General features: G+C 48.0%; 1 protein-coding gene across 3 annotated transcripts in view; it reads right to left on the bottom strand.

The window, feature by feature from the left end:
- Positions 1-5,195: 5,195 nt before the first annotated feature.
- Positions 5,196-14,420, bottom strand: part of ADD2 (adducin 2) — a 72,700-nt gene continuing 63,475 nt past the window's right edge. For 2 of the 3 annotated variants that reach the window (XM_081017376.1, XM_081017378.1), the window contains one exon: positions 5,196-13,461. In XM_081017376.1, coding sequence (XP_080873502.1) covers positions 13,157-13,461 — 305 coding nt within the window. In that variant the 3' untranslated portion in view covers positions 5,196-13,156. The remainder of the gene's footprint in view (positions 13,462-14,420) is intronic. The other variant, XM_081017377.1, reaches the window with a different exon arrangement.

The following is a 14,420-nucleotide window of genomic DNA, read 5'->3' as shown; positions in this document are numbered from 1 at the left end:
CCCCACCGGCCCGGTCTTCGTCCCAGGGAGCGGCGAGGAGGCTCTGGCTCTGTTTGGCGGGTCCCGGGCTCGGGGGCAACAGCCGAGATCTGGAAGCAACGGCCAACGGCCCCCCGCCCTGCCACGCCCCCCGCGCCCGACTCTCGCCTCCCATTGGCTGAGAGGACCCGGGCTTCGCCCAGATACAGAGTCGGAAGAGCCGGCCAATGGGGAGGCCTCGGAGCGGGCGCGGGGGGGGGAGACAGGAAAGAGGGGTTGGCGCCGGCTCGCCCACTGCCTTCTGGGAGTCGTAGTACCTGCCCTCTATTCTTCCCCCCAGAGAACGGAAATGTATGACAGGGAGGACTGCATTTCCCAAAAGGCACGGCGGTGCTGCTTCTGAGCTACGGGTCGCGAGAAGAGGCAAAAGCCCCCCCCCCGGTGCTGTTTTCCCTCCCAGGTGTGCAGGTGCAGGTGGTCAGAGGCTGATGCGGGAGGGAGGAGGAAGGAGAGGGAGGAGAAGGCCCTGCGCAGCCTCAGCCCCTCCGGCCACACCAAGCCCGACCTGGAGAAGCTCCCCTGGCATCCCTGGTTGGCATGGAAACTGCCCAGAGCCTTTCTTCCCTCCCTTGTTCATTCCATGGCGCTTCCTCCCAACACAACTCCCAACAGCCCTGGGAGGGAGGCCAGAAGGAGAAGCACGGAAAATGCTCCAGGGCGACTTATTTGATTGCATTTCTATCCCGCCTTTTTCTCCGAGGAGCCCCAGGTGGCACAGATGGTTCTCTCCCTCCTCGTTTAACCCCCACAGCAACACCGAGGTAGGTTACTCTGGCAGGCACTGATTGACACACACACACCCGACGTCACCCTTAATGGCCGAGGGGGGATTTGAACCCTGGTCTCCCAGGTCACAGTCCAACACTCTAGCCACTGCACCACACTGCCTCTCCTTCGACTTTGCTATGGCAGAAAATCCTGCCTGGAGCCTCCCATCTTTTGGACCTGACCTTCGGCACACTTGCCCCCCCAAAATTAGTTACCTTTGTTTGGAGGAAAAATATCTGCTACTTTCCCCTTTTCTTCTTTTTTAAAGGCATGCCTTCTCCAAAGTGTACATGTGATCTTCTCTTTTGCCCCTGGATATTTCTAATCTAACATCCAGGCTTTTAAGGCAGAATTTCCTATTTGATCTAGGATCAAGGGGTCAGCAAACCTTTTCAGCAGGGGGCCGGTCCACTGTCCCTCAGACCTTGTGGGGGGCCAGATTATATTTTTTAGGGGGAGAGGGGATGAACGAATTCCTATGCCCCACAAATAACCCAGAGATGCATTTTAAATAAAAGCACACATTCTACTCATGTAAAAACATCAAGCAGGCCCCACAAATAATCCAGAAATGCATTTTAAATAAAAGGATACATTCTACTCATGTAAAAACATGCTGGACCATCCGTGGGTCGGATTTAGAAGGCGATTGGGCCGGATCCTGCCCCTGGGCCTTAGTTCACCTACCCATGATCTAGGATTTGGTTCAAGCCCCAACAGAACCTGCCGCTCACTCATCCCTTGAAACCTTTGTGCAACTGATGCAATATGCAATCTCCCTCCATTCCCCATCCTGTCTGTTTCCCCTATGATCTCAGGAGAACTGAATTTATTCTGTTTATAATTTGCCGGCTTGTTAAATGCCTCCCATGGCAGTGGTGCGGAGGAGGAAGGCCCCGCTGGAAGATTGGTCCTTTGCATAAAGGAGATCTGTAGTTTTGTATTAAGGCTGGAACTAAATTATTTTAGTCGTGAAGCCCAGGAGACAGCACCACAGACTGTTCTGCCGGGAGCCCAGGGGGATGAACTAAATGACCTAACAGGATTCCCCCCATCTTTTACCCTTGACACTTCAAAGGGCTCCCTAAAGGCGGGACCCCCTATCTGTCCTCTTTTCCATGCAAAAACCTAAGATCTGCCTGCTTGACAGCTTCCAAACATCGCGTGCTGTGCGGCACCTTTCTTCCTCTAATTCCATCTTCCTGCAGCTGGTGACCTGTAGGAGTTTTGCAGCTGATGGAAGCTGTAATAATAATAATAATTTTTTATTTATACCCCGCCCTCCCCAGCCAAGGCCGGGCTCAGGGCTGCTTACAAGCAATAATAAAAACAAGTTGAATGATTACAACTTAAAAACAAAATTAAAATACAACATTAAAATATTGAAACATTAAAATATTAAAATGTAGCCTCATCGCAGGAGGAGAAGGAAAAAAGAGAGGGAGGGAATCAAATTGGCTCCAAGCCAAAGGCCAGGCGGAGCAACTCTGTCTTACAGGCCCTGCGGAAAGAAATCAGATCCTGTAGGGCCCTGGTCTCATGAGGCAGAGCGTTCCACCAGGCCGGAGCCAGCGTTGAAAAGGCCCTGGCTCTGGTTGAAGCTAATCTAACTTCTTTAGGGCCCGGGACCACTAGGGTGTTGCTATTTATGGACCTTGAGGCTCTCCGTGGGGCATACCGGGAGAGACGGTCCCGTAGGTACGAGGGTCCTAGGCCGTGAAGGGCTTTAAGGGTCAAAAGCAGCACCTTAAATCTGACCCTGTACTCCACCGGGAGCCAGTGCAGCTGGAAAAGCACTGGGTGAATATGCTCCCATGGCAGAGACCCCGTGAGGAGCCTCGCTGCAGCATTCTGCACCCGCTGGAGTTTCTGGGACAGCTTCAAGGGCAGCCCCGAATTACAGTAGTCAAGTAGAGCGAATTACAGTAGTCAAGCCTGGAGATGACTGTCGCATGGATCACTGTGGCCAGGTCGGGGCGGGAAAGGTAAGGGACCAACTGCTTGATGCGGCGAAGGTGGAAAAATGTAATGCAGTGGTGTCATAGACTGGCTGGATGCAGAGAAGCTGGGGAACCCCAAAGGGAACCCCCAGGGAAGAAGGGTCTTAGAATCATAGAATCAAAGAAAAGCCCCAAACGACTAGGGCCCCAATTATCTCAGGGACAGCCGGATTCCTTATGCTTCACCTCAATCACTGAGAACCTCTGGTGGTTCCCAGCACCCCTGAGTTTTAACTAGTCTTCACTAGGGATGTACCCTATAGTGTGACAGGCCAAGCCCTGTGGAACTCCCTGCTACTAGAGGTTTGTCAAGGACCAGACCTCCTTTCCTTCAGAAATCTTTTGAAAACTTTGTTTAAACAGACAACATGATTTTAACCAATTAGTATTGATTGAGATTCCTTGATGTTTTATGGATCTTTTCTTGATTCTCCCGTCTTTATTTTCCCACTTGCTATATTTCTACAAAGGGCAGATTATAAAAATTGTAAGTAAATAAATAAATCAACATGTGGCCTTCCAGCCCCCTGCAGCGCGAGAATCTTTTTGCCCAACAACCCTGGGAGGCTCATGCTACGGACTGAGCTATCTGTTCGTTTGCAAGCTGTATTGCTTCTATCTTGCGTGTGAGGATCTTGGTGGTCTCTCTCCCCCCCCCTCGGTTAGCTTCCTTTGCTCACTGGGTGTAAGCAGCGCTGGATTTCCCAGCTGGCAGAGGAAGAATGTGCTTAGGGCACCAGCAAAGCAGGGTCACCCAAAAATGAGCTTTTGTTTGTTTATTAAGTATCAAATGTCTAATTCTTAACAAACACCAAAGCAATCTATTACAGGGAAACTCAGAGCTTTGTTCGACTTCCTTAAGATTTCACACTCTTGCCTCATTTTTCTCTTCTCTTTATAGTACTTATCCCCACCTAAACCCAGGGATGACCTAGCAGTGTAGATTCAAATAAGGCAAAAAAATAAATTCCTGTCATGTGTGGCAATAAATCTATGGGGGTTTGTAAAATTTCATGCTTCTGTTTTGCATGACATACGGGGGCACTATGGTATTTTCAGCGCTTAGGGGTCTTAATGCAGTCCCAGGCCAGATTTGAATGTGTCTGTGGGGGTCCATAACAGTTGTCATGCCGGGCAGCCCTGAAGGGACCTCTCTGTGTAGTTTTCAAATTCTGCAACAACTTAAGAAGAATTGAAAACAAAGTCTGGAGATCACCTTCTAGTTATGCTCCCCAAACAGTAAGGCATTGTGGCTCTGATCTATGTGCATAATGTGATAGGAATTTTGAGGTCTTAGATATATGGTAATGTTCATAAGTGTACCAACCAAGCATGTACATAGATCAGCACAGGAAGACCAACCTGGAACCGTTTTGATTCATTTTGAGCAAATGATTTCTCTGCAAGGTCAAAGTGGGAAACCTCCCCATTGCTTCTTTCCTCACAAATCCTGTCTTAAGGGTATATCTATGTTTGAATAGGGTGTGAGCCTGTGACCTGGCCCAGGAACTAAGTATTTATCATTACAAAAGAGTGGCTAGGCTCCCCAGGCAATCCAGTCAAGTAACTTGCCAGACAGGAGATAAACAATGACAGGAGAAAAACAACATTCAAATTTCTGTTTTAGACCACCTTTTCTGTGATGTAGGTATGATGTATCTGAGGGGTGGTCTTAGGTTACACCCCTTCTGTGATGTATGTATGATGTTTCTGGGGGTGGTCTTGATCTAGGTAAAGGTAAATGGACCCCTGACCATTAGGTCCAGTCGTGACCGACTCTGGGGTTGCGGCGCTCATCTTGCCTTATTGGCTGAGGGAGCTGGCGTACAGCTTCCGGGTCATGTGGCCAGCATGACTAAGCCACTTCTGGCGAACCAGAGCAGCGCATGGAAACGCCGTTTACCTTCCCACTGGAGCGGTACCTATTTATCTACTTGCACTTTGACGTGCTTTCGAACTGCTTAGGTGGGCAGGATCAGGGACCGAGCAATGGGAGCTCACCCCGTCGCGGGGATTCGAACCACCGACCTTCTGATCAGCAAGTCCTAGGCTCTGTGGTTTAACCTACAGCGCCACCCGTGTCTTGATCTACAGGGTAGCAATTTCAAAAGTCTTTATAAGGCCTTGTGTGCCATTGCTATGGGTTCCTCCTTCTTTCCTGTGAGTGAGGGGAGCACCCTGTTACAGCAGATCAATAAAGATCAAGCTTACTAGCTGCTTTGCTTCTCAATATTCTCTGCTTGGCCTCTGTTATTTTCTCCTACCAATAGGGAACCTATGTAGGGACTCTATATGGGCTCTTGGATACCCCATAAGGGAAAAAGGGCAATTTTTGTTTACAACAATAACATGTGCTGGTTCATAGTAAAAACAGATTTCCAAAAATGCTTTCAGTGTTCAGGTGAAAGTTTATTTGCATTTGCTGTTTTTTGCTTTTTTGTGTATTTTTTAAGAGCAATCAAAGGAGACAAAAGCTGTTTAAGGAGTTTCAGATGCATATATTTAGCAGTCGTATCTTGCTTGGCAACCCAAAGACAGCCCAGGCCTCTCGCCTGACTCAGCTCAGTCGCTTTCATACCGCACTATCCATTAGGTCAAGAAGAAGAGCATCTACCATCATCTGTACAGAGGAACATGCAGCATGAGCAGAAGGCGGCACCGTTGGGAAGGGGTCAGCTGCTGACTCGTCAAACTCTCTTGAAGACAGCAAGTATTCAAAGGTTTAAAAACCAAAGTACAATACAAAAAGGAAGATATAAAATTGCAAAGGAAAAACAAACCAAATTGCCAGTCTGAGCTGCCCCAATGGTTGTGGCAAGTACAGAAAAGAAAGAAAGAAAAGTAGAGGCTTTTGTGTCATAACACATAAAGAGAAGAGTCTTAAGTTGCCAGAGAAAGATTATTTACATCAGAACCTCAAAGGCAGACTTCACAATATTAGTCAAAGGCCAAACACGGGGGCTTTATTTACAGAGGGCAACATTAAATAGCACTTTGAAGCAACGATTGTCAGACACAGACACTGAAGTTTTTGCAGCCCGACTGATAACACAGAGCGTTATTGTGACCTCTGCTTCTGGCTAATCTGGGCCAAGCCTGGCCCCAATCCCTTTTTGGTGGGGAGAGAGGCAGCTTGGAGATCTGCAGTGTGTGGAGGGGAGTCGGGGATTGCACTGGGGCTGGGCTTGGTGGACCCCTGCCCTGCCAATCGACAAGGACATGGGCCAGCCGTGATCGGGGCTGCTGTTAATGTCAGTGTGTGGCAGTGGGCAAAATCCCAAGGAGTTACTGTGGAGTCCCAGAGTGGGAATTGTGGCTTTACCGATTGGGAGGCACCTATTGCTGCCTTTGCTCCTTTCCCTTGCTCTTCCACGAAACCGGTGCTATATCCACACACTCAGTCTCGCTACGTGTAACTCTCCTGAGATGGCCGCGGGACCAAATTCTGCTATGTATATTTTGCGGTCACACTTTCCAGCTGTGAAATGTGGTATTGGCCCCAGAACCGAAGCATCCTAGGAATCCTGGGTGTGGTGGGCAGATGAGAGTAGCTTACATACACCATCCCTAAACTGGATGCACTGGCTGCTGACGGGGGACAAATCAGGGCTAGCTTCTGACCTTAGTAACCTGTGAGCAGCTCACCTCAAAGACTCCCTCCTCCCCGCGCAAGTCTTGCAGCTCAGCAGAGTTGGCCTCACCTTCTTAACTCTTCCACCTCTGCACCAAGTTCAGGAGTTGTTGATTGCTGGTTGAAATCTAGAGGGGAATGAAGGCCTGGGAGGTGCACTCCCTCTCTGGGAAGAGGCTACAAGTTGACCCCCACATAGAATCATAAAGGTTGGAGCGGCCCGTAAGGGTCCTTTAGTCCAGCCCCTGCAATCAGTAACCATGGCTAGGCTGAAAGAAGACAATTAATAGGCTCTCCTAGTAACTTTGGTGGGGTGGAAGAAGGAGCCAAAATGCCGTTCTTTCAAAAGCTGCCTAGCTGCACCCCTCATAGTATATCCATTGTCTCCCAATCTTCCATTGTAAACCCGGGGCGGGAGCGGGAAAAGATACGACCCATCACAAAACTGCTACTTTTACACCCTAGGAAAACCACTTTTCCTCCTCAGGGAGTGAATGCCCACAGATCAGCTGCATAAGGATGGTGATGATGACAGGCTTGCTTCATAATAATTCAGCATTTGCTTATGCCTTGCTGCTTACATGGAATAAGTGCTCTTGTGATCAGATGCACAGTTATAAATGAATAATTACTAAGTGAATATTGTGTAATTGCAGAGTGAGAGTGGGAGTCTGTTCTCCGCTAACTTCTCTTCTAAATATTATTTTAAAAAATAAGAATTGGGACTTGATAATCTTTGATTACTCAGAGCTTGCTATGCTCAAATAAATGGGGGCACATTTCATCAGGAATGTACCCAAGACAAACCCCGAATGCATCCAGGGCATTCCCTTCACAAGAATAAAGGTAATGCTGTAGGATGGATGGGCTGGGCCTGCTTCCAAATGTGCTGGCAAACTGGGCTTTCAGGTGGTTCTTGCTTTCCAGATACAATAGCCTCCAGTTCACAAAATCATAAATTTGTAGAGTTGGAAGGGATCACGAAGGTCCTCTAGTCCAACCCCCTGCAATGCAGGAATCTTTTGCCCAGTGTGGGGCTTGAAGCCACAGCCCTGAGCTTAAGAGTCTCATGCTCTACCAGCTGAACTATCCCAGTTGGCTATGAGGGGCTCTCACTCCACCTTCTCCAACTGGGTGCCCTCCAGATATTTTAGACCACAACTCCCATCAGCTCCAGCCAGCACACTTGTTCTGACTGGGAACTGTAGTCCAAAACATTTGGAGCATTCCCAGCTGGGGAAAGCTGAATAACTTGTGAGACCTGGCCAGAGTAATGAGCCACCCTTTCTGGCCTCACTCTGTGTCCTCTGCAAGGCTTCAGCATTTATTTTCTAGCTTTCCTGTGGTCTCCTTGAAGCCCTGCCTCTGCTCAGCCCCTCTGTTTAACCAGCCTACCTCCATGTACTCAACACCCTTTTCTCCCTATAGCCCCTTTAAAGACTTGGGGAAGAGGGAACAAAAGAGAAAGTTCCTCTGGCAGCAACCGCAGAATGCCATGACCTCCCCACTTAGCAGTGGTTCCCCATGTGCTTGGCAAGCCTTGCTTTTCTTTCCTCTGCCCATGCCTCTGTAAACTGAAGGGAGTGTGTCACGCAATGAAAGCTGTTGGCGCAGCAAAAGCAGCAGTCCTTAGAGAGCAACAGGATTCTTTACAGAGTTGTTTTGGCCTTTGGAATCAAAAGAGCAGTTTCCTTCCAGGGTAGCTGGCATGACTCCCAACTGAATCTGAGAAAATATGAGCCCCCAAGCATCTTTCCATAGCATTCATGAGCCCCTGAGCCCCTCTCAGCAACGATACGCCCACATCTCCACTGACAACATTCTGCAAACACAGTGTCGCCACCACCCCTTCCTCACACATCATGTGGAAACTTGTAAAGTGTAGAGCTTATATGGTGGTCCACTTCTGCTCCTAAATATTATTTTCCTGACCAGATCTGCTCTGTTTCACAGCAACTGCCTTTCCTGGAGAGAATTTGGACCTTGGTTTGCATTGCGTGGCCTCAGTCCGCCAGATTCTGACTACACACCTAGAATCAGGGCTTCCCCCCCAGCTGGAACTCACCAGAACTCAGTTCTGGCACCTCTCAGGTGGGCACCATTGCTTCCAGCACCTCCTTTTCTAGAAAAATTGCACTGCCTGGAATCATAGAATTGTAGAATTGGAAGGGACCCAATAGGTCATCTGTTCCAACCCCCTGGGTGAAATCGAGCAGCCGTTCTTCAGACTCACTGCCTGAGCTGGCGACTTGGTCTTTGGAGGTACCATTTCAGTGCTGGGAAAAGGAAGATTCTCAGTGAGGTTTAAAGGTCTGGGATACAAATATAGCAATGAATAAATTCAAGATTACATTGAGTGATATATATGAGAGCATTGGTTGTGGCTTACATAGGAAGCTGCCCTATACAGATTCCATATAGCTCAATATTGTCTACATTGATTGGCAGCAGCTCTCTAGGGTTTCAGGCAGAACTTTCTCCCAGTCCTGAAGATGCCAGGGATTGAACCTGGGATCTTCTGCTTGCAAGGCAGATGTTTGGCCACTAAGCTATGGCTCCTCCCCACACTTTGCATTTGTTTGCATTGAATGGCTATAGCAAACTTATCAGCTCAGGCCAATCAGGTAATTCCGCCACCTTCAGTTTTCATGATTTTGACATGCACACCTGGCAAATGAAATCGAGGCTACAGCAGGCAGGACCAGTGAGTTGCCCAGAAATTGGAGGGCTTCCCAGGAAGAAGGAGACATGGCCCCAACCCTTCCCAAAGGGATCTCCTGCATAAACCGCCCATTCAACCTACCATTTAAGCAACGTTTGTGTATAATGAACATTGTGTGATGTTATTAGCTGGTCTGTGGAAGCACCAGAACCAGAGAAGCCTTTTGTTGTAGTAGTTTCAAAACAGCAGGACATCTCCAGTCACTTATTCTTTATAAAAATGACTGAGTTCTAAAATATTCATTCCCTTTTATCTGTTGAGGAAAAGGGGAGGATTTGGTCCTTATTACAAGAGAAATGAGTTTCTCTATGCAAAGCACCAGTATAATTTTTGAGGTACAAGAAGAGTGAAATCTCTCCTTCAGTGAGTTTAAAAGAAGAAATGCATAGCTATCAACTTTCAGATTTGAAAATAAGGGATCAGCAGCCTCACCTGTCCCGGGAACAGTCTACGGGATATCTAATAATCCGGGATAGCAGCGGGAAGCGGCGCTGGAATAAGGGAATTTTCCGCATAAAAAGGGAAAGTTGACAGCTATGGAAATGGGGTTGGTTATTTTACTCTCAAAATGTACTTGTATGCACCAGCGGAGCTCCCTGTGTGGACACACACTCCCCACTTTCTAACAAATGGGATAAAAGAAGCAACTTCTCTGGCTCAGATAGGAGACGGTTCCTTTATGAAGGTGTTGCTTTCTGGGTATTGTGACACAGAGACCTGATCTACTCCATGTGAGCAGCTCTCGCCCATTTCAGTGTGTCTTGTGCAGGAGAATTGTGCCCAAATAGATTTGCATTACCCTTGTGATTCTTTGCATGGACATGTTCACACGAGAGCAAAAGGCCATTGCTTAAGTCTCCCTAACTGGCCAGTGGCAGAGGTAATGCATAGGGGACTCTTGTCAATTTCAGTTTCTCTCTGTTATTCCAATCTTAAATCCAGTTCTTCACATTTCCACATCAGTTTGCAATGTATTTTTTAAGTCCTGCTGGAAATTCATTAGCATTTTAGTGCGAATTTCCTCTAACACGCACATTTCTGTATGCCATTTTGCCTAATAACAAATTTTAGCAAAGCATATTTTCTTTAAACACAACACATATTTGTATGTTATTTTTACTAGTCTATGCATAGGTACAGTATGCACAACTTTACCTCTGTAGATGCATTACTGTACACACCACTTTCTAAGAAAACTGCAATGCAAAATTTGGAGGATAGTTGTTCTTCAATTTGTATATTGTTTTGGGAAGTGTGAATTGGTAGTGTTGCCTTTCAATGCAAACTGAATCATATTTCTTCCCCCATCTCTAGTGCTAGAACACACAAATTTGTTCTGGAGCGGGAAATAGCAGGGGTTGAAGTGTTAAAGTCTCCTGCAACACCCCCAAGAATCCTGATCTGGATTGCTCCCCCCACCCACAGCACCCCAGCAACACCCACAGAAAAAACCCCACCCACAAAATAACCCCACCATTCACACTTTTGCTAATTGTGCAATGGTGTCGTGCTTAGTTTGGCCCCAGCGCTAGTGAAGGATCACACTTGTGTGTAACCTAATCCTAACTGTTCTTTTCTTAACTTTAGAAAAACCTACTTCTGGTGGGGCAATAAGAGAAGTGGCTTCACATATCCACCTAACACTTTCACCTTTCTTAAATCACCCCGCAAATGTTTCTTCTTCTTGCTGAGTCTCAAAATGCAGAGCAAAGAACAATGTTCAACTACCAGAGTGGAGGCTCGGATTGGAACAGGGAACTAACTGACTGGCAGGGAAAGTGTTAAACACGGCTCAGCCCCCCAATTTTCTCAGTCCTGGTCACTCCACCAGAAGCAGCAGCTTCATTTTCAGATGAGGTGAAACTGCCATGATGTGCCTGTAATGCTCAGCATGGCTTGAAGAATTTAAGGGCAGGAGCATCCAGATGTCTTGGACCACAACTCCCATCAGCCCCAACCAGCATGGCTAATGGGCAGGAATGATGGAAACTGTAGTCAGACTACACCTGGCTGTCCCCAACCCTGCCTGGGAGGAACAAAGATTGCAGCAGACCTCTTTGGTGGGTCCCCAGCCACTGCCCCCCCCCGGATCCGGCCAAACAAAGGAAAACACTAACAGCTCTAATTAACTTCCGTTGGAAATCTGTATCTGTGTCCCAGCCAAGCACCGCGAGTGATGCTCAGATCACTTCTAAATGTGAATGCAGTAGAGAGAGCAGAGGCAGGCCGTTTCTGTGCAGAACCTGCACCCCCATCCAAGTGGCTCTCAAAAGCAATTTACAGCTGCAGCAAATTTTACAATCACTTGTGAAAACACCTCAAGCGTGATAAAATCCCTTAATAGTGCAGTAAGTGAGAAAATAGTATTTTTGTAAGCTTTCCATCGTATTATCCGTTGTGATTACACAAGTGACATTATCGGCAGTGTTTGTGGCTGTCTTGATAGTCCAGACAACCAAACTAGCACTTACGTGGCTGAAATGGAGTTATCGTAATACATATTTTCCTTAATGTAGTGCAGGTGGAACTTGGGAGAATCTGATTTATTTCCCACTAGGGCATCAGCACTTTACCAGCAGCTGGAACAGAGAGGGCCTCTCTAGATCTGATGGAGCTGCTGGGTGGCCACAGCTGACCATCTAAGGACAAGAAGCTCCCTTAGATCAAGCCAGGTCCCTGATCCACCTCACCAAGCTTCAGCCACTCCAACTGGCAACAGATCTCAGAGGCGTCATCAGGTGAGAGACCTCCTTTGGTCCTGTGACCTGGTGTCCTTTTCTCACCCGAGACACCTCAAATTGATCCCTGGATCATGTGCATGCAAAGCACATGCTCTACCCCCGAGGAGACGTGTGCGTGCGTGGGGATATTGCAGCCCATAAATCTAAGTGGGTTTCAGTCCAGAACCAGTAGACAGTCCTTAGAACAAGGGAAATCATTCCACCATTTGTTAGCCTGGATTGTGAACCGGGGACCAGCCCCCTGCTCATTTTGAAGCCTGGAGCAGAAAATCCACAGGGTACCCCCAGTACATTGAGAAGTTCTCCTGCACAAGCCCCATCAAAAAGAATATGAGATGTGCAAGAGACTCACCATCCTCTTGTACACCTCACAGCGACTTCCAATAAGGAAGAGCTTCTTGGTGGATTGTGCCCCAGGGGTCAGCTCTGTTCTCTTCCCCTTTGCCAGCCTAATGGCACCTGCCCAACCTTGTTCCACCTGCAGGGCAATCCGCTGGCACAGGGGGAGCCAGTCCTTATATTAAAACACCCACCTTCCCCAAAGGCATTTAGTGTCACTCGTTCATACGGAAAGGAGGTCCCTGGTGCTCAGCTGGCTCCTGGGTCAGATCCTTGCCCAAGAAATCCCACACCCTTCTCCAAGGGCTTCTCGGCAGCCGAAACAGCTTGTCTGCTTTAAAGTCCAGAGCAATTCCCGTCAGAGATTAATAGCGGCAATTGGATCAAGCATCCAAAAAGCCAGTCCAACCTCCCGTTCCGCAGGTTCCCTGCTTCAGCAAGGGATCAGCACTCTCCCCAGTGCACACCAGTATTTCTGAAAGTGACCCGCTGTGCACTAGAAAGCAGTCCATGGGAAACTTCCACGCATGGGCCTGACGTGGCTTGGGACGTTTGCGCTGTGAAGTGGCTGGCATTCAGTGGCAAGCACCTCTCCGTCCCAAAGGGAGCATTTAAAAGGACAGACTATCTTGGTTATATCCTTGGATTCGTGGCTGGGAGGAGGGTTGTCTCACAAATCCTCAGAAAGCATTTCCTCACCTTCCCAAGCAAATCCCATGGGGGAAAAACATTCCGGGGTCCTCAGCCTCTCTTTTTCGCCGTCCAAAGAGATGCCACTGTAAGGAGAAGTTTTCCCTGTGGTGGCAAGAGCAGAGGGAGTAGCGGAAGGCAAGAGGAAGAAGAAAAAGAGGAGAAAGGAGGAGGAAGAAGAAGAGGAGGAGGAAGAAGAGCAGGGAGAAGCATCCAGGAGAGGACCTCAAGACTCTGTCTTTTCTTTCTTTTTGCTCTTTTTCAGAAAGGACGGGGCACGGAATTTCTTTTTCTTCTTTGAAGGAGACTTGGATGGGGAGCCCTCGGGTGACACAGGTCCACTGGTGACCGTCTCTGTTTTGTCCTTAGGGGCGTCGGTGTCTGCGTTGGTGGTCATCTGGCTCATTCCTTTGCTGAGCAGGTCCTCTATGTTTTGATCATCGTCCTTGCCGTTCACCACCACCGTGCCTGGGTCGTCCGCCTTCTGGTCAGCTTCGGCAGGCGCCTGGCCACCGTCCGCCTTCTTCCCACCTTTCCAAAAGAAACAAGAAATGAGAGCTGAAGATTCAACCGATGTTGTCTTTGGATTGCACCAGGAGTGATGCAAAACAAGTAGTTCAAGTGCAAGAAATAGATGGGAGAGACCTGCTCAGCCAGGAGGCTCACTGGGTGACCTTGGGGCCAGTCCCTGTCTCTCATCCTGATCTACCTCACGGGGTTGTTCTGCAGAAAGGGGCACAGGGGTGTGTGTGAAACAATAATAAAGGGCTAGAACAGATGGGTGACAATACGATTGGGAGTGAGGGGATGGAGAGAATAAATAAGGTGCATTCAAGAAAACAAACACCAGTAACTAATATTGCTTCCTCACCAAAATGCAATTATTATTATTATTATTATTATTATTATTATTATTATTTTACTACTGTATTAAAATAAATAACTTTTTTATTGTTAAGAATGGCTAACAATAAAACTGTAACATTAGCAAAGGTTAGAACTACAATGCATAATGATTGTCGTTCCTTTGGAGAGCCAGCAGTGGTGCAGTGGTTAGTGTTGGAATCTGACCTGGGAGAACCGGGTTCGAATCCCAGCTTAGCCATGAAGCTGGGCCAATCACTACCCCCTCAGCCTAACCTACCCCACAGGGTTGTTGTGAGTATGAAACGGGGAGAGGGAGAACCACCCACACCACCTTGAGCTGCTTGGAAGAAAAGGTGGGTTGTAAATGTAATGAGCACATAAATAACTACTGAAATACTTTGTACAGCAAGAACCATCATGTCCTTATCCAAATGGTGCCTGCTCCAAAGGCCTGCCTGAGCAGAGCCCTTGAGCGGATGCCTGAATGAATGTTGGGATGGGGAGGGACAAGCTGGTCTCAAGAGGAAGAGAGTTCCACACTTGGAGCCTCTCCTGCAGACTGCAAAAGCCTGGGGCTGGCCGGGGCTGTAGAGAGAAGAGGCGCTTCTTCAAGCAGCTGGGTC

This window comes from Podarcis pityusensis (genome assembly GCF_964106645.2).
Source record: "Podarcis pityusensis genome assembly, chromosome: 8".
Taxonomy (NCBI): Eukaryota; Metazoa; Chordata; class Lepidosauria; order Squamata; family Lacertidae; genus Podarcis; species Podarcis pityusensis.
This window is presented reverse-complemented; position numbering and strand designations above follow the sequence as displayed.